The 22,266-nt window shown below is 50.4% G+C and overlaps 1 protein-coding gene across 13 annotated transcripts in view; it reads right to left on the reverse strand.

Annotated features, from left to right (window-relative positions):
* Positions 1 to 22,266, reverse strand: part of LOC149349674 (uncharacterized) — a 289,088-nt gene that overhangs the window by 53,420 nt on the left and 213,402 nt on the right. For 10 of the 13 annotated variants that reach the window (XM_089578727.1, XM_089578725.1, XM_089578732.1 and 7 more), the window contains exon 7: positions 20,931 to 21,078. In XM_089578727.1, the coding sequence (XP_089434853.1) occupies positions 20,931 to 21,078 (148 nt within the window). Of the gene's footprint in view, positions 1 to 35; positions 215 to 20,930; positions 21,079 to 22,266 lie in introns of those variants that run through there. The other 3 variants (XM_089578731.1, XM_089578730.1, XM_089578728.1) reach the window with 1 other exon arrangement.

The raw sequence follows: 22,266 nt of genomic DNA on the forward strand, positions 1-22,266 counted from the left end.
GGAACATAAGCGAACCATTTCAAAACATGCCTCACCTTTTTCTTCAGCGGATCTCATTTCACCAGACTGATTAAAACGGATTGAAAACGTTACCAGCGATCGCAAAATTACGTCTGCATTCCACACTGGCTCACAACAAAATGTGGTGGCTCCTCTGAAGGACGCTGGGTAATGGCCCTGCGCGCTGTCAAGACCTACTAAATTACAGACCTGCACAGGTGGGACTGCTCCAGCGCGCACGCCCTAGTTCATGCCTTTTGTCGCTAGGATAGAAACATTACCGGCGGTGTGGCGCTAATATACACCAGTTGGAAAATGGCCTCCTCCATTATTTTATTTCAAAGAGGATGTTTTTATCGTTTGTCCACGCGATCATTATCGTCAATTTATCTATGCTAGGTGCGCTGGTGCAGACGAAATGCAAGGGTAAATTGGCAAGTTGGTTTTTGAGGAAAGGAAATGGCGCAGTATCTATCTCGCATATCTTGGTGGACTCCTGAACCGCGCCGTAAGGGAAGAAGGTGGGAGTGAAAGAAGAGAGAAAGGGGTGCCGTAGTGGAGGCATGGAGACACGGAGTGACACTACACACTACTAATGGTGGATGCCACTCGTGGAGTGCCGCACATTCGGATGGGACGAGCACGACACGCGTGCGCGCCACCGTGGAGACCGACGGTGGAGCGCGGTGCAATCCCGTCGTGCCGCTCGCGAGCAAGCAGACGACGCTGTTCACGCTCGTTGGTTGACGCAGCATTGACGAAGACGAAAAACGGACGAAGCATTACAAGTGGGCACATTTTAAAGAAATTTTGAATATTATAGCAGGTGCAATGCATTTATTCGCGCTGCAATCACGCAGCCACCGGCCGGTGAGCCATGTGCCTTCCGTTATGAGGAAATTAAAGGTTTGTCAATATTTTTAGTCTTGTAAGCTCTGCCTTAGCTCTTGCAGCGAACGGCGTATGCTGTTCATCCGGCATGCCTGCACTTTATAACATCGTTCTTTTTGCCAACGTATGCGCAGGTTAAAGGATATCAATAAAGCGACAATGTGGGGCGCTTAGTGGATTGAGAATCGACACCCGCTGATATTTTCGGAAGTTACTCTAGCTGAAGCGCTAAAGGCGCATGCATCGAAACCGGCAAGCATAACGCCTTGGTGTGGTGTTTTAAAAACCTGCGCCCCCATAATTAATCGCAGTATCTCACGAGCAGGCTCGTGGGTCCCGCGTTTCCCGCCGATTCTATCAACGCGTTACAAGCGCGGTACTGCGCGGAGAGAGAGGGAGGGCGGAGGGGGGGGGGGGGGGGTAGACCGACTTTCTCTCTTTTACTATATTTTTACTTGTTAAGACTAGGCTTCAAGGCTGCCGCCGGACGCTCCCTCCTCAGTTTCTTTTCCTCCATGAGTGGAGGGCTCGGGAATAATTTCGACCACATGGGGCTCTTTAACGTGCACTCACATCGCACAGCACACGGGCCGCTTTTTAGCTGTTCAAGAGCGGAAATAGCTGTCATTGTGGCTGTTTTCATTGCTGATTTTGAGAGTAGAGAAACAAAATAAATGTTAAATAGCTCGCACGAAATAGCAAACGATGATGATAACAGCAAACGAACAGGGCAACCGAGCGCCCTCAATGGTCAAAAAGCTAACGAAAGTCGGCGCAAGCTGCTCTATAGGACCCCGCCATCTGTACAGGTCTCTATACTCCGTTTCATACATAGCAGCAGCCAAGGCTGCGGCGCCTGTTCGCGCTCCTCGTCCGCATCGTAATGTAGTGCGTCAAAAGTAAAAATAGTAATGAACTTAAAATTAAGTAAATGTTGGTCGATATTGTAGTACAATGATAAAAGTGTTTTAATTTGCAAAAAAAAAAAATACTTTTTTATGTTCTTCAGAAAACAGGGCCTTAGTTTTTTTGGTTTTTTTCCCGGCCCCTCCTGCATCAGGTTTTCGCAGCTAGGCCGGCCGGTCATGTCTGCTTTCGTCAACCTCGCCAAGCCCTCCTTAACCTGCACCGGAAGAGACAAATCATCCGCCTGTCCAGTTCACCAGCTGGGTGGTGGATACTATCCCAGACTCCCTACGCACCCATCTCTTTCCCAGACCGACCGCAGTCTCCGATCTATCCCCCTAACCTCCGCCTCGCACCCATTCCACGCAACATGTCCGCACACACACACGCAGGCCGCCGCCAAGCATACGCATAAAACCACAAGCCACCCTTGGACGCTGCGGCGGTGGCCTACACAGACGCCTGTCTCACGGAAACCGCGCGCTCCACAGCAGCCTTCTTCCTCCACCCTTGCCTCTCTACAACCAGCACTCACACAACCGGTCCATACACCTCCCCACCCTCCACGCTCGCTCTAGAAATACACGGGGTCGCCGATCTTATCACACTTTGCCACCCTACCCCCCGCCCCCGCATCCGTTGTCTATACAGACTCGCAGGCAGCTCTGGGTGCCTTCCCTTTCCCTACCTGATCGGCCTTAGATGCCGCCCTCATAGCATTAAGCCCACGACCGATGACCCTTCGGTGGATCCCTGGTCACATGGGCACCCCCGGCAATGAGCTGGCTCACCAGCTTCCCTGCGATACTACACACCGGGCGCCGAGGATCCCATGGACAAGCCCACCGACGGAGCAGACGGTCAGGGCTTACAGACACACTGTCGCCGAATACTACACACACAGCAAAAATTGGACTTAGCTGATTTACCGCCACCCCACCCATACTTATTGATCCGTGAAGCTCGCATTCTTCGCCGAATACAGATTAATCTCCTACATATACCAGCCAAACTTAATCTGTACTGGTACACTTCCACACTTCAGTGCGCAAACTGTCCACACACATATGCAGACATAGAACACTGCCTCACACAGTTCCACGTAGCCTTCCAGTCCCCCGCCTATCCTTTCCCCCCACCCCCACCGTGGCCCATCTGGCTTGCCTCCCAGGGTCTGAAACTGCAACGCGCCCTCATCACCTTGGCCTAGGACCTATTGAACGCCTAACATAAAGGCTGTTAAGTGTCACACCACCACCACCACTTCGTGAGCCCTCTTCATGAACCATGGAACCTCGTGGTTGGCTTCTCACAATAACAATGTCAACTGCAGCAGCAAGTGCGCTAACATACGACACCACTTGTTGCGTTCAATGGCCTGCTCAGCGGAATCTCTGCTCAGGGTCCAAATGCATAGCTTTCAACAATCCCCATCTCGCTGCACTAGCTCACACCCATAACACACCTAAACCTGACATCTAATACAAAACATTATTACGAACGGAAGCACTTCACAGAATTTTCCTTGTGACAACAGCTCAAAGAGGAGACCTCCTGATCAGAGGCTGCTCACTATAAAGCCACTGAGTACACCGATCATTGCCGGGCTGCTGCCAGCTGAGGCTGTTCCGAATAACTGACGCCGGACTGAATTCTATCACCACACAATGATTCATTGTGTTGCATGCAAAAAAGTCACTGAATGCCTGAAAACAGCACTTCGCAATCATGTTTGAAATAAGTAAACAGCGCTGTGTTTTTCAAAGTAGGCATTAGAGTTTGACAGTTTCGACTTTCTACCTTATGATTCTTTTAAAATGAATAAAAAAGAATAAATAAAAAAAACAGCCAAGCCGGGAGTCGAACCTAGTCCCCTTATAAAATGGACAGGCGCGCGCTTCATACCACTCAGCCAGGATTCTAGGCGGGCAGATACATTTTGCTTGTTTTTTGCAGCGGACTACTTTCGTACCTTTGGCAGCGCTGACTGCTATGTATGAAACGGAGTATAGTTCAGTAGGTCTTGCGCACTGTCCGCCCCACGGTGCTGAGCTCGGTGGTTTCAGTTTGTTTTGGAAGATAAAGGCCCCCGATATGTATATGTACACCCCCCGTCAAAAGTATACAGCCCAAGGGGTTTGATCGTGAGGCCTGCAGCGTGGCTCGTTATGCATCTTCAGCAACCATGATCTCTCGAAAGAGGAATGGCGTTGCGTCCTCAATCCTCCCAAGGTTTGGACTGCTTGATGCGCAAGGGAGGCACACTAAACAGCTTCGAAGCAAACCCCTTGGGCTGTACATGTTCTGCGTGCTCTTTTGGTTTTTCCTTTTTACTATGTGTTTTTGTGAAATTTTACGCTATGCCAAAACCCAGGTAAGAAAGAAAAAGAACACAAGATGCTTCTGTTGGTCCTCTGACCTCACGGTACCGACCGGGGTACCTACTGGACCGGGAATCAACAACTCAGGAAAGGTCGACACGAAGGGCTAGAGGAAGGTAACAGGATTTATTCATGCTGCATACACTGCAAACATGTATGCTATATTTTATTAGAATATATTAGAATGGTTTTGAAACTGAGCATACAGAACCAGAGAGCGTACACTTGGAAAACGTTTATTTCATCGTGTCATTTATTGCGGCTTTCCGTCGACACGCAGACCGTGGCCGATAAAAAATAAAGGCGAAACCTTTAAAAATACCGCCTTAGACTTCATTCCATATTTTTAATATTCAGTGAACAGCATCTTGACAACACTGCTCACAAAACTACTGTTCGTTCATCTCGTACACTTACTGCTCTTCACAGGTTGAATTGAAACGACATCGACCCGACACAAAGTTTTCTTCTTACCCTATAGACACACACCATGTTTAAAAATGAAGGGGGGGTTCGCAGCAGGCGGTTTCAGCTGAAGGTGAAAATTACGCTTTACCGCCCATGGGAATACATGAAATTTTCAAAGGAGTTTTCCGATTTGCAGTGCGCAAAATACGAAGCGTAATTTCGAAGCCAATGTACATTTTTATTAAAACAGCTACGCATGAAAATGACTGCTGGCAGGCAGTACAGAACAGGAGCGCGGCCCAAAGAAACACGTGAGCAAAACTTTCAGAAATAATTTTCTCATTTCATTGAACACTCATGGAGGCGGCTGTTTGTTAACAGTTGGGGAGTGCTTTGAAACAGAATGTGACAAAATATGCTGCGTCATTTCGAAGCAATCTTTGTAAAAGGCCACGATAAATGTGCTGTTAACGCGGACATATCCCAAAAGGCGCTCTATCCGGTGGGTGTTTTCCCTAACCATGCAAGCTTCTCGTGTAGTCCGACATGTTGCCTCGTGGGCTACATTTACACACAAGTACTGCCATTTAAATTAGGTACCTTAGATATATTTACACTGAACACAGTCCACAAACAGCGCAATAAACGAACCGCACGCAGCAGCAGACAACACCGTGATTAGAGATGTAGGTGGCACTGGTGGATGCCGGAACCGTCGTCAGCAGCGCCGTCAGGTGCAGTGAGAGGTTCTTTAGCGCGCTTGCTACGACGTTTGAGAACTGCTTTCTCAGGCAATGCGGTCTAGGCTATCTAGATAGAACTACTGTATGAGTGAACTGTATGAGTGAGCAAATGTAGTGCACACGGCAGCATGCCGGACTGCATGAAAAGCTTGTGCGATTCGGGTGAAACAACCAGCGGATAAAGCGTTTTTTGGATTATGTCCACCTTCACAAAACATATATCGTGGTGTTTTACAAAGATTACTTCGAAATGACATGAAATGACAATCTTCTTCGGAGCACTTGCCAACTGTTAAAGCCGCCTCCACAAGTACTTTGTGAAACGGAAAAAATATTTCTAAAAGAACTGTGTGGTTAGGGCGCTCGGCTACTGAGCCGAAGTACCCGGGTTCGAACCTGACCGCTGCGGCAGCGTTTCGATGGAAGCGAAACGCAGAAGGCGCTTGTGCGCTGTGCGATGTCTGTGCACGTTAAAGATCCCCAGGTGGTCAAAATTATTCCGGAGCCTTCCGCTATGGCACCTCTTCCTTCTTTTCTTCTGTCAGTCCCTCCTGTATCCCTTCACTCACAGCGCGGTTCAGGTGTCCACAGAGATATGCGAGACGATACTGTGCCATTTCCTCCCTCCTGGCTGCGGTGGAGAGAGCAAGCTGACGTCACACCATCTGTTAGGCGCAGCAGCGGCTCCTCAAGGAGCAGGGGGGTCCACGGACGTCGCGACGAACAGTTAGACCCGACGCAGTATTGCTTTCACAATAAAACAATTATTAGTAGTATTACTGCGTAGTACATGTGTTTCTATGTGCCGCGCTAGCGTTCATACCCACCGTCAGGAGTTACTCTCATGCGTAGGTGTTTTAAATACACATCGCGTTCAAAATGGTGTTTCATGCTTTCAGAACCTGCTCTAGGATGAATTTAGAAGTACTATACGAAGGGACAACATCGTAGGTGCACTGTAAAATCAGAAAAACTGCTTTGAAAACTTGCTTTCATGTATTCCTACGGGCGCTACGCGTACACCTCACCTCAAGTTTTCCCAAAGCTGGCGACAGCAGCGCCACCGTCAGAGATCACTGTTGGCCCATACAGCAACGAAAACACATCTCGACTTAGGACATCCTGCTTCAGCTCGCGGAAGAAATCATGACAGCAGCCACGCACAGACAAAAGCGTAGTTAACTCTTGATCTGAAAGGCACTTGCGATAACGTAACGCACGACCTGATACTCAGCTACCTGACAGCCAACTGCGTACACAAATCTGTTTGAGCTCACGTCAATAGGGCATCCTTAACCTAGCAAGACAGGGCACCCCGCAAGGGTCAGTTCTCTCATCCACATTAACATAGCTACCACGAGTCCCAACGAAATCCCGGGCGTCAGATCACGTGGCAATAAGGACTCCAGATATATCTAAGGGAGAAATCGAAGAAGTACTTAAGATAGATTAAATATCGCTACAAGGCGCCCTGAGCTGCACGCCCGAAAAATTGCAACTCCGGATAGAGAAGCCAACAGGACCACGCACCAACCAAGACGGAGTCTACCTTCCGCTCAAGGGAGTGGAACTCAAAAGAAAAAGTCGAATCAGAGTACTGGGACTCCACAAACTGCAGGATGCAAAGACGGGTCAGGGTACAGTCCCTCAGCAAAAACAACAAAAAATAAACAGGCCATCTTTGATGGATACCCATATATGAGGAATTGGTCTTTGTCTACTTTCATAGATCGCTGGGAGTCCTCACACCACTCTTGGTGCAGTGCTTAGGCGATGCGCCGCTACCCCGGCAGGTGGCTTGTGCCACCAAGGCTGCTCTTCCCAAGCAACCACCCATGACCAATGATTTCTTTACGTGCCACCTGCCACGGCAGGCAATAGTGTGGGCAGGCCGTGCCCGAAGGTTCACATTGCGTCACGCGTGACAGTAGTCACCATTTCCGTTGGCGCAGACCCTTCTGACGCAAACGCATTAATAAAATTGGTTCTGAGGGAAGGGATGAAGTAGAGAATTAAAGAAGGAATCCAGAAAGAGGTGGCGCAGTGAGGGATCAAATCCAAGGTCGCGAAATTGAATCCCGGCGGCCGCACTTTGTTGGTGGCGAAATGCTGGAACGCCTGTGTACTGCCGCACAGCCGCCATGCTTGAGGTGAAAGAAGCAGACGAGCTCCTATTCCACAAGCATGTTTTCTCTCATAAACAACCTCATAAACGAAAGGCGCTCCGGATGTGCAACTGAGCTAGTTAGCGCTGCTCGAGCCAGTCATGATACGGGTGCAAAGACGAAGGTTGGTCACAGGTTGGGCTCCTCTCGATTCCGGAATCGAAGCTCAGATAGTGGTCGGTGACAGCAATGCATCCGTGAAACCGGACACTGATGGCCCGACACAGCCACTAGATACGGCGTTTGCACTGCACGCACACACCAGGGTGAATCAGAAAAAATGCGCCTATTCTGTGGAAGTCCTCTAAAAAATGCATACGCATGACCAGACTTGGGAAAACCTTGCTACCACATCGAAGCAGTCGCTTTTTTTACACAGTGGTGGTCATAGATAGTCACGACGGCCGCTCAGAATAAGGTAACAAACTGGGCTAGGTTTTTTTGAACTCATCGCTGAAGGTAGGACACATCAACTAACGTGTGGAGTGCCTTTCGGGCAGTCGCATGACAGCTCCTCTTTCGCTTTTATTTTGTTTTTGAGGTTTGCATGAATAAATATATCCAGTCAGAGACTACATAGCTGCAAATTAGGCCCACGGAAATAAAAATACGCTTAGACTCTGCTTTTGCCAATCGCAATGCATCACTCTGCCGATGGCAGAGCGGCTAAGTTTTCTGCCTAAACATGGTGGCCACTAGAGTAGTTTTAGAGGCACTAGACTACTCTGGCAGGGTTTGCTTTCTGTGCGTTTAGTTAACGGCGTGTAGTGAACATATGACATTGCGTGCGAGAAATTAGACATTGGAGTTCATCCTAAACATTTCAGTTTTGCACCACGCGATAGGGAGTGCACTTGCATAATGTCCTCCATGTAGGAAAGCCCCAAAAAAAAGTTAAGAGAAACATTCACCTCAATAAAGGCACGATTATCAATACTGACGTTACTTAAACATTACTGCCAAAAAATATTGCAACTTTTTATTTTCCTCAAGTTTGGACATCCTTCTTTCCCCGAGCAGCATTAGATTGGAACGGCCTTTCCCACAGCATCGCCGCTATCACCTGCCCATCCAACTTTTCCAAAGCAGGGAACAGATTATATTATATGTTGAACCCACACGGCAACCATTGTACTTATTTTTCTGTATAATCCACCCCTTATGTAATATCCCTGCGGGGGAAATCTGAACTGAACTGGACATATATGGGTTAAAGAAAGCAACTCTGTAACACAGGTGTGACCGCCTGCCTGGGAAATACTTCATAGAAGGGTTGCTGACGTCGCATAAAGACCGGCGCTTCTCACTATTTGTCCCTGCTTTCTCCGATGTGACCAGAATACTAACAGTTTATATCCAGCATACGCCCTGTTCTAGCTTTACATGAAAGGCTCACCATCCTGTACTTCCTGGAAATGCTGATTTGTTGGGTGGGTGCATGCATGCTGACATTCACCCACCCCAAGGATAGAGCAAATACCAAATTTTGGGCACATAATGATGTCTACAAATACGACGTCTTGCTATTAAACGTGGCATTCTGTTGAAGCCGTATTCTCAACTAGTTTTGCAGAAAACAGACAAATGCTGCACTCAAACATGATAAAAAACCCACCACTCAATCTGTGTGACATTGGTGCGCGACAAAAAACGAACAGTTTCGCTGGGAGCAGAATAATTCTCAGAGCGATTTAATCTACTTTCAATCTACATTTTAATCTACCTGTTGAGAGGGTTCATTAGCTGCTGAAGCGTTAAAACATAAAAAGCTAACTTTCTTACTGTTTACGCTTGCGAGCTAGCACTACGCCCTATACCTGCACCGTTACGCCGCAGTGTCGTGAAGACGATGCTGAAAAAGCTAATGCTCGTGTATTATTTCCCGACCTGTTCTCTCTCATGCCGTGCCCCACGGCTTGTATGTCTGTGCTGCACCTTTTGTTGCACTTACAGGACGGACCCGGTAGTCAAGCCTTCGGCATTGCAGCGCTGATCTGTACAGAGTAGCTTCATAGCAGGTGCACTTGCATGGAAATACGAGGCCTTACTGCGTATTCTTACTTCAATACATGAAAAACTGATACCTCTGCCTTTTTTATGGGACAATTAAGCTGAACAGGCGGCAATCAAACTGCAGAGAGCAGGTGCGCATGCCACGCCCCTCACAGCATGCTAAAGGTCACACCCCATGCCAGTAAATCAATTTAACAATGGCTACACACACAAGAGACCATACAGAATTCACAAGAAATGAGGGCTCACACTATCAGCTGCTGTAGGCTCACAATGCCCCCCACCCAACCTCTTTAAAGGCTACTTTTCCCACAGGACTACCCCGCCAAAAGGTGCCTGGAGCCCGGACTGCACCTCTAAGATGTTCAGAGCCTTGAAGCTGCCGAAGCCACAACACCCAAGGACAGATATTAGGTTGAGGTAAAGGAGAAGACCCCGCCTACAGCACTAATGAATCGCAGGTAAAACCAGAGACAACAATACGATTACAATTCAACACTAAAGAAATCCGCATTACACTCCAACCGCTCTACATTACACAGAATGCTGAAGCACAAATTCCGGTAAGAACGTTAGTGCCAGGGTCTGGCCAGCCTACGTGCAGTCTGTTTATGGGGCTCACCGCCCCAAAGTGGCCCAGGCTATGATGGGTGCCATAGCAGAGATGGCTCCACCTGGGCTTCTTTAAATGCAATGGCATCGCACAGTACATGGGCCTCCATCGAAATGTGACCGCCGCGGTTTCGAGTCAGCAGCCATGCACCATAACCACCGCAGGAGCCGTACGCACATCTTCTCCGGTGACTTAACACTCTTTAGGTGATGAAACCTTCAGTGCACCTGGCGATCCACTCAAACCCTACCATTTCATATGTAGAATTTGGCTCATAGCACACCTCGAATCAAACCAGCCTCGCCGATAACAGTTGAGTTTGTTTCACAAACAGGCAGCCTCCTCATTTATATGATTTATATACGTTGGTATTTCCTTCCACAGCAGGGAAAACCAGTCGGCACAAATGACGCTGGAAGCCCAAAGCGTCAACTTCACAACAGAGCACCGAGTGAGAATGTGGCAAATTGGTAAGCTGTAGTGTTCATTTGTACCTTCTATTAAATCTGTGATGTCAGGAAGAGCGCTTCAATAAAAAATAACTTCCTAAGGAATATTCCCAATTTATCTGGAGTTGGCTGCAGGTTTCCCCATTGGCTTAAAAGAGAACAGCTTTTTTCGAAAGTGCCCGAGCCACTCACCATTTGAATGGAGCAGTATGATTTCCAGGGATAGAGCTCATATAGCACCCCTGGAGGTGTCATGAACTCTGAATGCAAAACAGAATCCCGGTGGTAATAAACTTTACTTAAGACACAAATTAAGTGCCCAGAAGGCTGGCGGCGTGTCTTATCAAGGCTAGTTGGACCCCAACAGCAATCACCCTCGCGTTCAGTCCTTTCATTTTTCAACAGAGAAAAGCTTCATGTGGCTGAGAACACCTTGCCCACCAATTTTCTTACTTTTACATCGCGCAGCGACTTCAGGCTACCACTCTTGTTCCACTGCATTACTATTGTGGTTGCACCCTCAAAATCTGAGTCCCGCACCCCATCCTGATGGAAAGAGCCTAGGAGCACTAGTGCGCAAACGTGTAACTGATGCCAGACTGCGTTTACCGAAAGCTACATTGGACGTTCCTGCGGGCAATGATGGAAATCAATCGAAGAAACAAACAAACAGACGAACCGCAATATTGGTCCCCCGTCCGGCAAGAAAGAAAAAAATTACGTCAGAGCAAAAGCGGTCACACAGTGACAACAGTTACTGCATGTCGTGCAACAATAGATTTTTCATCTGGAATTCATGTGGATTTTTACTGTCACAGTGTCACTCAAGGTACCAGAAGCGGGTTCGGCTGAAACCTCAGCTGCTACCAACCCAGACAATCGCAAAATCGCCTAACAAAAATGCCATGCTATCTCCACGGCGCGTCGGTCCTAAGGCGTTCCTATGCATTCTGAGTGAAAAGGCAGCGCCAGCGAGTTTGATCTCCCACGACCACCACCGCCCATTAGGAATGCCGTGCAGGTTACAGCAGATGAAGGCCAAAACATGTATGACCTCAAACAACCAAGAAGGGAAAGATTGGAAGATGAATTCTGTTACGGACGGTGCGCTTTTCTGTGCCGCAATAGCAGTGCGTCAGCCAGCGAAGACGAAACAAAAGAGGCACTGCTATCATTGCGTAACATCGGTACGTCGCGAGCGTGGCAGTTCTACAACACAGAACTTTTTACGGCCGCGGCCAAATGCAAAGCGAAATGCCGCAGTGCGCGACGTCAGGCAAGGAAGGCGACGGCCGCATTGCCAGGTGTTCGCAAGGCTATGACCTCTAACGCGGCGGAGTCTGCCGTTGTGTAGAGAAAAATGCGAACAATGGCCGAAGCTGACGAGGCGAGAAGTAAAACAGCGGGCACGCAACAGGTCTGAAGAAACAGGCGCCGCTGGCCACGACGAGCGCGCGATCGCAACAAAAGAGGGCAGCGTCACGGTCTGACTGTTGCCGCGCGCTGACGTCAGCGCGCGCGTTCCAGGAAATGAGAAGCGCGCCTCGTAAACAATGCTTGAATGAGCAACGGTCGGTCCATTCCGCGGCCGCGGATTCCTTTTCTCCGAAGGGGAATATACAGGTAATTGGCAGTAAACAAAGCGCAACTTCTGCGCAAGTAAGCAGCATTGCCTTACAGGGGAGTGAGAAGCGAATGGACAACGCGCCCCAGGGGGTTCGTCGATCTAGCAACTGTGCTCCGAACGCATTCGGACACGTGCGCAAAATGCGTCACAGAAAGCGCAACGATCGGCTTGTCATCTCTTTCGAGTTTGCAGCAACCAACGAAATGCCCGTCTGCAAACACGCCACGACGTTGGAGCAGATAACGCTACATAACGCCAACGAAGCGCGGCGACGGCTTGAAACTCGAAGGTCAACTGTCGCAGCTGGGTGAGACCTTGGAATTACAATCAGGCCACATCTCGTTCACTGCGCCAACTCGCGCAAGTTACTGTCACAATTCAGAAAGCTAAATAAGGAAAAGCACTTGTCACGCAATGCCGTCAAAACAGCGGTTGACTTTTTCCACCCGGAGACATTCCGACAATCGAAAACAACCTCGTCAGGCTTCGGTCATCACAAGATGTTATGTTATGTTATGTTAGGTTTAATGGCACATAGGCAGCTAAGGCCATCATGCGCCAAACACAAGGTATAAGAATTTCTGTGCGATTTAAAAAAAATGTGAAAAGGTGATCAGTGGTGTAAAGGGCCTAAAAATTTACCTATCTACTAATAACAGGTCATCACAAGACACGAAGAACCACGGTGGGAGGACTGCCAGTAGAAAGGAAAATGTGAATCATGCCACGTTTTCGGAGATCTCTCGACATCCAAGGTAAACAGCAACCTGCTTCGCCAAGCCGGTCACAGGCGGCAATATCGTGAGAGAACGCAGCTACAAAGACAGCGCAGGTATGGGGCATATTTCGTAGCAACTCAGCAATACGACAGAGCGAAAAACTGATGTGCAACTCGCAAGCAGAGCCTACCACACGCTTTCGGGAGCAAAGAAAGGAAACGGGATGCTCATGACAAGCCCGCCCGGAGCAGCAGCCACGGTGTCGGCGCACGTGACCGGGAGAGGCCGTGTCCCGGATGCGCGTCGATGAGGCAGCCGCCGGCTCCAGGTGGCCCCACAAGCAGGTCGGGAGAAATTCAAAGTCACGGGGAAGACGGACTGCCGAAGCGGAAATGTGACTCAGGCGATAAGGGCGCAGGCAACCGGTTTCAAGCGTCGGTGGACAGCTGAGCAGCTCCAACGGGATGCGCTCCGCAGAAGGGTCACGACGCCACACTACACAGGGTACGCACACATGCCGCTTTCGCAGACGGCCACTACATCCGCGGCCGTCTCGGCAGCGGACAAGCAGCGCGCACGTGCACCGGCACTCACCTTGCGGCCCGAGCGGCGGCGACGTATCCAAAGAGCGGCGGCGGCAAGCGACCGATCCTGCCGCGGTCGAGGCGCAAGCAGCGCGCGCGGCGGGACTCCGGCAGGAATGCGGCGCGCGGTGACGTCACAACCCGTCTGACGACTGGCGCAGCCGCCGCGCGGGGCTCGGCGGCGCGAGGGCTTTCCGGCCACTGTCACTGCTCGCACCAAGGACGCTCCGGGGGCACGTCAGGACGTCGGCAAGCGAAAACGCCGAGCGGGCCTCGGACCCCTGGCAACAGCCCCGGTGCTGCGTTGCCCCGTGCCGTCTGCCCCGGCTGACCCTCTGTCGGCTCGTGCGAGACCCGCGCAGCACGACACCCGTAGGAGCCCCCGCCGCGACAATGTTTCCGCCTCATTTTCCTCGTTGCCCGCACAAGTGAACACGGCTGCCCTCTCTCTCCCTTTGCCGCATTCCGCGGCAGTGATTTCGTGCTCTGCAGTCGTTCTCTACCGAGACAGGCGCATTCCACGGGGCGCACAGCCGTGACGCAAGGACGCGGCGTTGCTGCGAGTCGCTGACAGCACACGTAGCACGTGAGTCAAGAAACGGAAACTTAAATACGTTCGTCTTAGGGGCCGATGGAAGACTACACGGGGGACAAGTTGCCGCCCTGTGCCGAATAACGTTCAGTGGCTAACGGGGGAAGAAGGTCCGAAATCCGCCCTTTGTGCGAGTCGCGGCCAGCACGAAAGCTCCGAGAGAAGTGCCACTTTGCATGCAATCTTTTTACACCGCCACAGGACAAGGCCGCCTGACGACTGAACGCGCGCGTGTGCACACACATGAGGTTACTCCCAAGCTTAACGTTAGAGGCGCGAACTCAAACGTTGCATGGGAAGCGCGTGCGCCGTGGAATGGACTCGTATTACCACCACCACCGAAATGAGCAGGAAGCCCACATTCTGGGCCGGCACAAATATGTGGAAGTGGCACGATTCCCAACGCATTGCCCAGCTTTCTAATATCACGCTACAGTTCTCTCGCCCGTTCTGTCACTCCTCTCCGTCATGGGCGCAAAGGACGTCTTGGCGTCCAAGGCTCTCTACTCTGGAACGGTTTTGCTATAAACGCCACTGATTTTTACCGAGCATTTTTCTGTCAGTTCCCTTTTTTGAGCATCCCGATGCTGGAAACCACTGTCCATTTCAGCCTTCCACATCAAAACCTGTCACGCCACAGTGATGTAGGTTTCGGTGACGGGTTTTAGTGGACCGCAGTTATCGCTTCAACCAATAAATGTCAAGTGGTGGGATAAGAGACAGTGGCGCATCAGTTTGCAAGATCTCTTTGCCACCATAACCTCATGGAGAACTGTATCTTCCGAAACCCCACCTGGCTCGGAGAATGACCAGAGGCACCTACAAGTATCCAGCACAAGCGGAACTTGTGCGGCACACGTGGAGTCACGCGTCCAAGCCCACTAAAATCGAGGGCACACGGTAAAGAACACAGCCAAGCTGTCCGTCTCGCAGCTGCGATCCGATTTAACCGGGGCCGGTTGTCACGGCAGTCGCCCGTCGGTCGGGCGATAAAGGCAACATAGACCCGCAGCTGAGATAGGATCAACGGCACCAGAACCGTGTGTCGGCGCCTTGCTCTGGTTTCTGCAGCCAACGGCCGCGGGCTTCTTCTGCGAAAGGACGCCTTCGCTTCCGTCACACATCGATCCCGATATCGACACGCCCATGGCGCAGACTTTATTTTTAGGACACGCTCGGAAAGCGCGCGCCCGCGTATGGAACACACGGCCGCCAAGTTGGTTAGTCGATAGCGGCAAAAACGAGCAGCACGCAAAGCAGACGTCATTCGCGGTGCACCCTGCTATCACGTCAGCGCCAGCACGCTGACACAACAGTTTCAACTCACATCAGACGCGACACGGAAGCCGCCTGACAACCACCGCGTAGAAAAACTTGATTTTTAAAACGTCTGCTAATCCCAGCAATCTGCGCCCGCCAAGTCCCTTTGGCAAGACGCTTTAAAACAGGTGGGGAATCACACAAATCACATTTCTGAGGGGGATCGCACCGCTGCCGCCGCCACGAAACTACTCCAAAGCGGCCCAGCCACAGCACGTGTTAACTGGCATTGCATCAGTGCTACAATCACTCGCCAATGTCGAATAGCATCAGGGAGCACAGGTCTCTAGCATAATCTCAAGCCCGAAAACTAGAATCAACGATTTGAATAATATAATTTGCCTCGCTATTAATCGTTCTAGTATCACTTTCACCTGGCCATCAAAGTCAGCTACAGGATATGTGGCATGTACGGCACAACACCGTTTATGAAACAACCAGAAATACATCCGTGTCCTAAAGAAAAGAAAAAAAAAATGAACCTCAAATCGAAAGCTCGCGTATTTTGGTTTAAGGGTTGTGGCGAATTAAAAAATAAAAAACGATAAACTTTACATCAGCACAGCACACTCCCTTGAGAGCCACAGATGAGTGAATGCCCCTGTTGCTGGACAGACGCCATGGGTAATATATGACCCACGTTTTGAACAAGACATCAAAAATTCAATTCGGCGCTTGCGAACAAGGACAAGCTGCTTCTGAGACGACATGAAACTGACAGGCCGCAATCATGGCGTCTGTTGCGCTGCGCACTCCTGTTAAGCAAAAACTATACTGAGCACTTATTTATCTTTAGAGCAGCAGTGATGTGTTAGATAACCATGTGGAATGGTCGGATTTCAGTTCCGACTGCGAGACTGTCTCAAGAGGCCTGTGACATCAGTGCATGCTTGCACGCTTTGCCGTTCACATAGTATTTTATGCACTGCGCTTGATTTCTAAATGATGAGAGTGGTTTCATTTGGTGCTTTAGGGTCTTCACAACATACTGCCCAGATATTTTACCAAATGCGCTAGCAGATCTTCGATTATTAGCAGGTAAAGGAAGGCCACGCCCCCTTTTCACCCATAGACCCCTTTCAGTACCAAGTGGGAAAAAAGGGGAGGGGGAAAAGTAGGAACTGCAACCTCTGCTATAAAAAAAAAACAACAGAACTCAGAACAACAGTAATGTGCAGCACACCTCCACTTCACGTCCTCACATGCCTGCTTTATCAAGTGGCACAGCAGTGGCACTGCCTAGCTTGAAGGGCCACGCAAAGTGTAGTCGATTATGTAAGAAACTGAAAATCACAAGAATGGTAGCTAAGAACATGTGCAATGTTTAGTATATTTTAATTTCTTTGTAATCACTTTCTGTCTCCGCACAGCGGCTTATTTTTGCTTAGTTTGTACTCATTGTGTTGCCAGCATATTTAACCAATAAATTTTCAAACAGTTTTGCACAAACAACTATGGCGTTCTTTCCGTTCGGAAGTATAAAGCGCTAACCACATGAGGCGATAATTCGCGGCGACACGCCGCGCGATGGCAAAGCGCGATGAGCTGAGCGCCGCCGAACCACTGTCGCCCATCGCCCGGAAGTGCTGTGCGAGACTAACCAATGACGGTAGGTCTTGCGGTTGCGCAACTTCCGAGGCGTTTTGCGCGTGAAAGTCGTCTTTTTTTTTTTCAGCGGAGCAGCCGACGTACCCCTCACCATTCTGACTTCTCCCTGATGTAAACAGTGTGATGTCAAAAAGGTGTGCCCCGATGGGCAAAATCGTCACTTTCGGTTCTGAACCGGCTTTTCTGGTGCCCCACCACCTTTGTTCTCCGATTCGAAACGCCTCGCAGCCTTTCTCCACCCGGTGTGAGCCTTCTCGGTGCGGCGCATGTTCTGCCCATCCGACCAGAAACATGTGCGCTGATGACGTAGGCCGGGAGAGGTCGGACAACGACGCTGGGGAGGCAGACGGAAAGAGCGCGCGGTCATGGAGGAAGGAAAAAATGTGCGCGCTTTTCTATGTCACGTGACTTTGCGTATTAGACAAAAATAAAATTATTGCCCTGCCTAAGCACAGGACTTCATGGAGGAAGGAGAACATTCACTCATGAGAAGCAAGCAAACAACGATGAAGCGCTGCGCCATTTCCTTCAGCACACACACACCTTATCAGACAGTGATAACCAGGGAGAGATAAGCACCCATCTCATTCGAATAACAGCCTGCAGATGGGTGCCAGCACAATTTGTCTCACGGGATGGTGGGCAGCAAGACAGAAGAAAAGGAGGCAGCAGAGGGAAAGCAAACATGATGGGTGGCAATCCAGTCCGCGAGGGTGGGGAAGAGGCAACTGCTCTTATCGCACGCCCCTTGCATACGCCATACACACCTACTGCCCAACATCCGTCCGCATGGGTATGCAAAAATGCACGCGCAACGTGTCTGCAGCATGCTCCACTCGTTTGAATGCCTCACTTCTATTGCAGCAAGAGGACTGTGCTCCCGCTGCCAGCAAGCAGCACCCCTTCCTTGTAATTTCCACTCCCGTTGCAAGTACCGCATTAGTTAAGTTAGGAAAGGCATACCTGATTTGTTTCAAACAATTCTGAACATACACTGTTTGAATCATTCGAATAATCAAATACAACAATATTCGATTCTGTATTCTAAATTTCCCGAATATTCGCACACCAGTACCTACGTTTCCCATCAGCTATTTCTCAAAAGTCAGTCGTTCGACACCCGCATTCGAGCGTTTTTCTCCTCTCTCTAACACCGACTTATTTTTTCTGCACCGCGATTCATTTTACAAAGCAAAAAAAAAAAAAAACCCATCCGATTTTTTTTTTTAACTGTGGAGCTCCATGCAGTTAAGATTACATTAATCATGCACTGCCAGCGTCAAAGCAGCGGCAGCGTATTCACCGCCGTGCGCGGAACAGCGGCACCCGTGTTGTCGCCAGTACTGCCGGTATTACGGTATGGTACGGCGCAGCCAAGCTCCCGGTACTCCGGTAACACCAGCGCAGTAGTGTTTTAAAGGTGTCTATCGTTACTCGGTGGATTTTCAGTGCCTCTGTAGAGGCACTGAAAATAAATAACTGAAGCGAATAAATAAATTGGTTTTTGAGGAAAGGAAATGGCGCAGTATCTGTCTCACATATCTCTGGACACCTGAACCGCGCCGTAAGGGAAAGGAGAAAGGTGGGAGTGAAAGAAGAAAGAGAAAAAGGTGCCGTAGTGGAGGTCTCCGGAATAATTTCGACCACCTGGGGATCTTTAACGTGCACTGACAAAACATCTCCAGGTGGTCAAAATTATTCCATGTTAGCACGATTTCGAGCTCGTCACACACGCAACAGTCGCTCGACAGGGAAGGTCGCCGAGTTTCATACTACTGTTCCTTTCTTTCTTAAGCTGGAGTACATTCCTGTCTACCACTGTACAGATCTCTCGTCATGGCAAAGTGAAGAGATTTACGGGCTAGTAGGTCGCTGAAGCTCGTAAACATTGAGCAGCAGCGCCAAAATAGTACGCTGGAGCAAAACACAATCTCGGGCTGCGATTCAACCACGCAGGAGATGCTGGCCAAGCTATACGCCCCAGGCGCTATTCCAGACGAATTGAAGAGCAGCGAATCGACTCTTTTCAGTCCGGAGCAAAGAGGACGCGGCGCTCCTGCAGGGCCCCAAAAACACTGAGCCATGAGTCAGCATTCAGTTCCAGAGCTACCCCGAGAAGCTTCCGTGAATTGTGAATCCCGACTTGACTCGATGCATACTGTGCTGCGCAAGCGGGTCATTCACCGGAAGCACGGCAGGTGCGCCCCGGCCAAAGGTCACACCAAGGTCGGCGCGGCCGAAGGAGCCCGCCGACCTTTCGAAAGGAAGAGCACGGAGCGGGGCCGAGAACAAAAGCCCACAGACGGCCAACACAGCATCGGCGATACTCGCCAAAGCAAACACTGCAGGAACGCCGGGGAGAGGCAGCGATAACGCGTCCCCTTCTCGCGGCAAACACGATTACGCCGCGCATTGACTCACGCCAGCCCCTCCGAGTCAGCGACACTTATCAAACTGTGCCGGGGATGGCTACCACGTGCCAAGAGTCCTGGTGTATTGCGCGATAAGGTCGGCACAATGAAATGGCTGCTCCGAGAAGAGGCAAGGAGCGCTCTGTCGCCAGTCCGAGAATCGCGGGTAGGCATTTCCCGTGACTCGCGGTAGCCGCCACTTCCGGACGGCGGAGGAAAAACGCCGGTTCTTTTTTCCTTTCTCCCGAGTGAAGCCGGAATGCCAGCCTCAAGTCCAACGGGCCACTAATAGATTGCAGCTCGGGATGACGGGCCTATTTTTACACGTCCGCGTGACATGACTTTTTTTTTTTTTTTATTGGTAACAAGTTCATTTGGCAGTGCGATGTAGCATCTCCCGTCACACACTGGTCTGAGAAGTGGTGTCCCATCTACTTTCGGGGAAAGGGCGCACAAAAAGCTAGCTAGCCCACGGCAACCACTGCTGCTGTTACTTTTCGATCGAAGCTAACGTACAGCAGGAGGGAAAGCATTGATATCAACAGGAGCGAATTTGCGGGTTACTTTTGGAGCGGGCGGTCCCACTTGAGCATTACAATAATTTGTAATTTGAAGTTTCCACACGTGCACAAAAACGTGTGAGTATGTGCGTGTGTGTGTGTGGGGGGGGGGGGGGGGGGGGCGTATGACTTTCCTGCGTCAAATTTCTCGCTTCAAAACCAGTCAACGCACAAAGGAACGCGTGCCGATATTGCCGGGTACACCTCAAGAACGAAACGGCAAATTCCTTACAACCACTGGCGATGACATGTTTGACGCCTCGGTTATCCGCCTTGCAGCTACTCGACGCAGGGCATGTTTTGAGGGGCGTTCATGGCGTGCACCTGACGAAAGTTAAAGCATGCGCTTGGCTGCGTCACCTCGCTCACCCCAACAAGCCCTGCTTAATCATCTCCTCCACTTATGTTTATCCCACGGTAGCCTTCCACAACACCAGCCGCGGAAGACTACCGCGTGCCGGCAGAGGGGCGGCGAAGGACAATCGGGGGATGCGAAGACCCAACCAAGGACGCCACGTCGGCCGTTCCTCCCGACAAAAAAAAAAGCGTTGCCCCACAGGCAGCCGCCATGACGCAACCCAAGGGCTGTTCCAAGGACAACCACTTGCATCCCCCTTCAGTGCTGGGTGTGCACGCCTCAGAGGGGAGCAGCTCGCTCGTGGACAGCGGGCCAGCGTCATGATGCCGAGGTCAGACGGTCGCCTTGACGCTGACCCTCTGCTCAGGAAGCCGGTACGCACACCGACGCCAGCCAAACGATGCAGGCGCCAATCCGCTAAGCACCACTCGGACCTACTTCAAGCCTTGGGAAATGCAGCGCGGCGAAAAGCAAAACTTTCAGCGAGCCTCGGCAGAGTCACGGTTCGGGGGCGCTGCCAGCAGCCCAACCGCGCTCGGCCGAGGCTCGCCTCGCTCGCTCGATGAAAGAACGAGACGAGACCTTTGGAGTCCTCCGGGGGCTCCGGCGTCGGCTCGGCTTTGACGCGCACACGACGGGGACTGCTGCTGGCCGATGCGGACGCACTTAGGCAAGAACTCTGGCTCGCCGCCTGACTGACGTAGTACCGGTTTCGGGTTGCGATGTGGCTCTGAAAAAAAAAAAAGAAAAAAAGAACGGCACTTCAACGAGGCGGAAATACATAAGCAAGCAGCGCGGTCCATAAATGAGCACGCGCGTCTTTGAAGTAGACACGAACCAGCCGAAGAGCTGTAAGGCAGGAATCATGCCTTATCCATGTTCACTCGGAAGGCAGACGGGTGTATCGCCAGCCGAGTAATGTGTGCTCGGTTTTCGCTATGGTCGGGTGCAACTCAAGACAGATGCGGCAAAATTCCCCCCAGCCAAAGGCGCAGACCGATTCTCATGACCCGGTGAATTCCTTCGTGAAAGGGGTTTCTTAATCACATTAACTTCGACGCTGGAGGACCGCCTCCTTGGAGAGGCATCTGCGGCTTCACTCTTGAGTTGCACCCGACTCTAGCAGACTACGCATTTACCTCAACCATATCATCAATGATGTGTGTAGTGCATATGGCAAAAAATACATGGGTCTATGCATGAAAATCGCATCTACAGTCAAGCTTCACTTTACTGGAAATGAAAGCCTCTTAAGTACACATCTATTCATGCACACAGGTTTTTTTTCTTTTTCATCAGTACGAACAGACTTCCGCCCACTTAATGACATGGGCCAATGACAACACAGTGTCCGCCATACCACAAGTTCGCGGCAGTGGCGTATGTGCTTTGTTAAGACAGCCTATAAAAAGCACCCCCCTCCCCACCATCAAAACCAGTAGCGCCTACCACCAACTCCGCTCCTTAACAGGCACATTGCATTCAGATCTCAAATGCTACTGGCGCACTTAGACCAGCCGACCTCCAGGCACATAAGCGACTAAAGCCATCATGCACCAAACGCAGTTTGTTTTTTGCTGATAGCAATGAAAAAGCTTTTAATATATTGCAACTTGTGTAGGAGCACTGACTCTTTTGAGAAACTAATGCAAATGATTACTCCAACTGAGGCCCGCCCTCAAGATAAATATGGGTTTCCTCGCGGCCTGAAAATGACTCGGCGAGCTGCGGTGGTGTTCACACAAATCGGACTGCATCACTGAATTTCTGGCTACATGCACTGACCCTGAAGAAATTTGTTGACGTGGTGTTGTGAGGGGAGGTCGAACCTGTCAAGTTTTTACCTGTGACGTACTGATACAACCAACTCGCCTAACTATGCACCCGTACGAAGCGACGATGCAACTTTAACGCAGCC

Source organism: Amblyomma mixtum, chromosome 3 (assembly GCF_055824585.1).
Source record: "Amblyomma mixtum isolate Tamu chromosome 3, ASM5582458v1, whole genome shotgun sequence".
Taxonomy (NCBI): Eukaryota; Metazoa; Arthropoda; class Arachnida; order Ixodida; family Ixodidae; genus Amblyomma; species Amblyomma mixtum.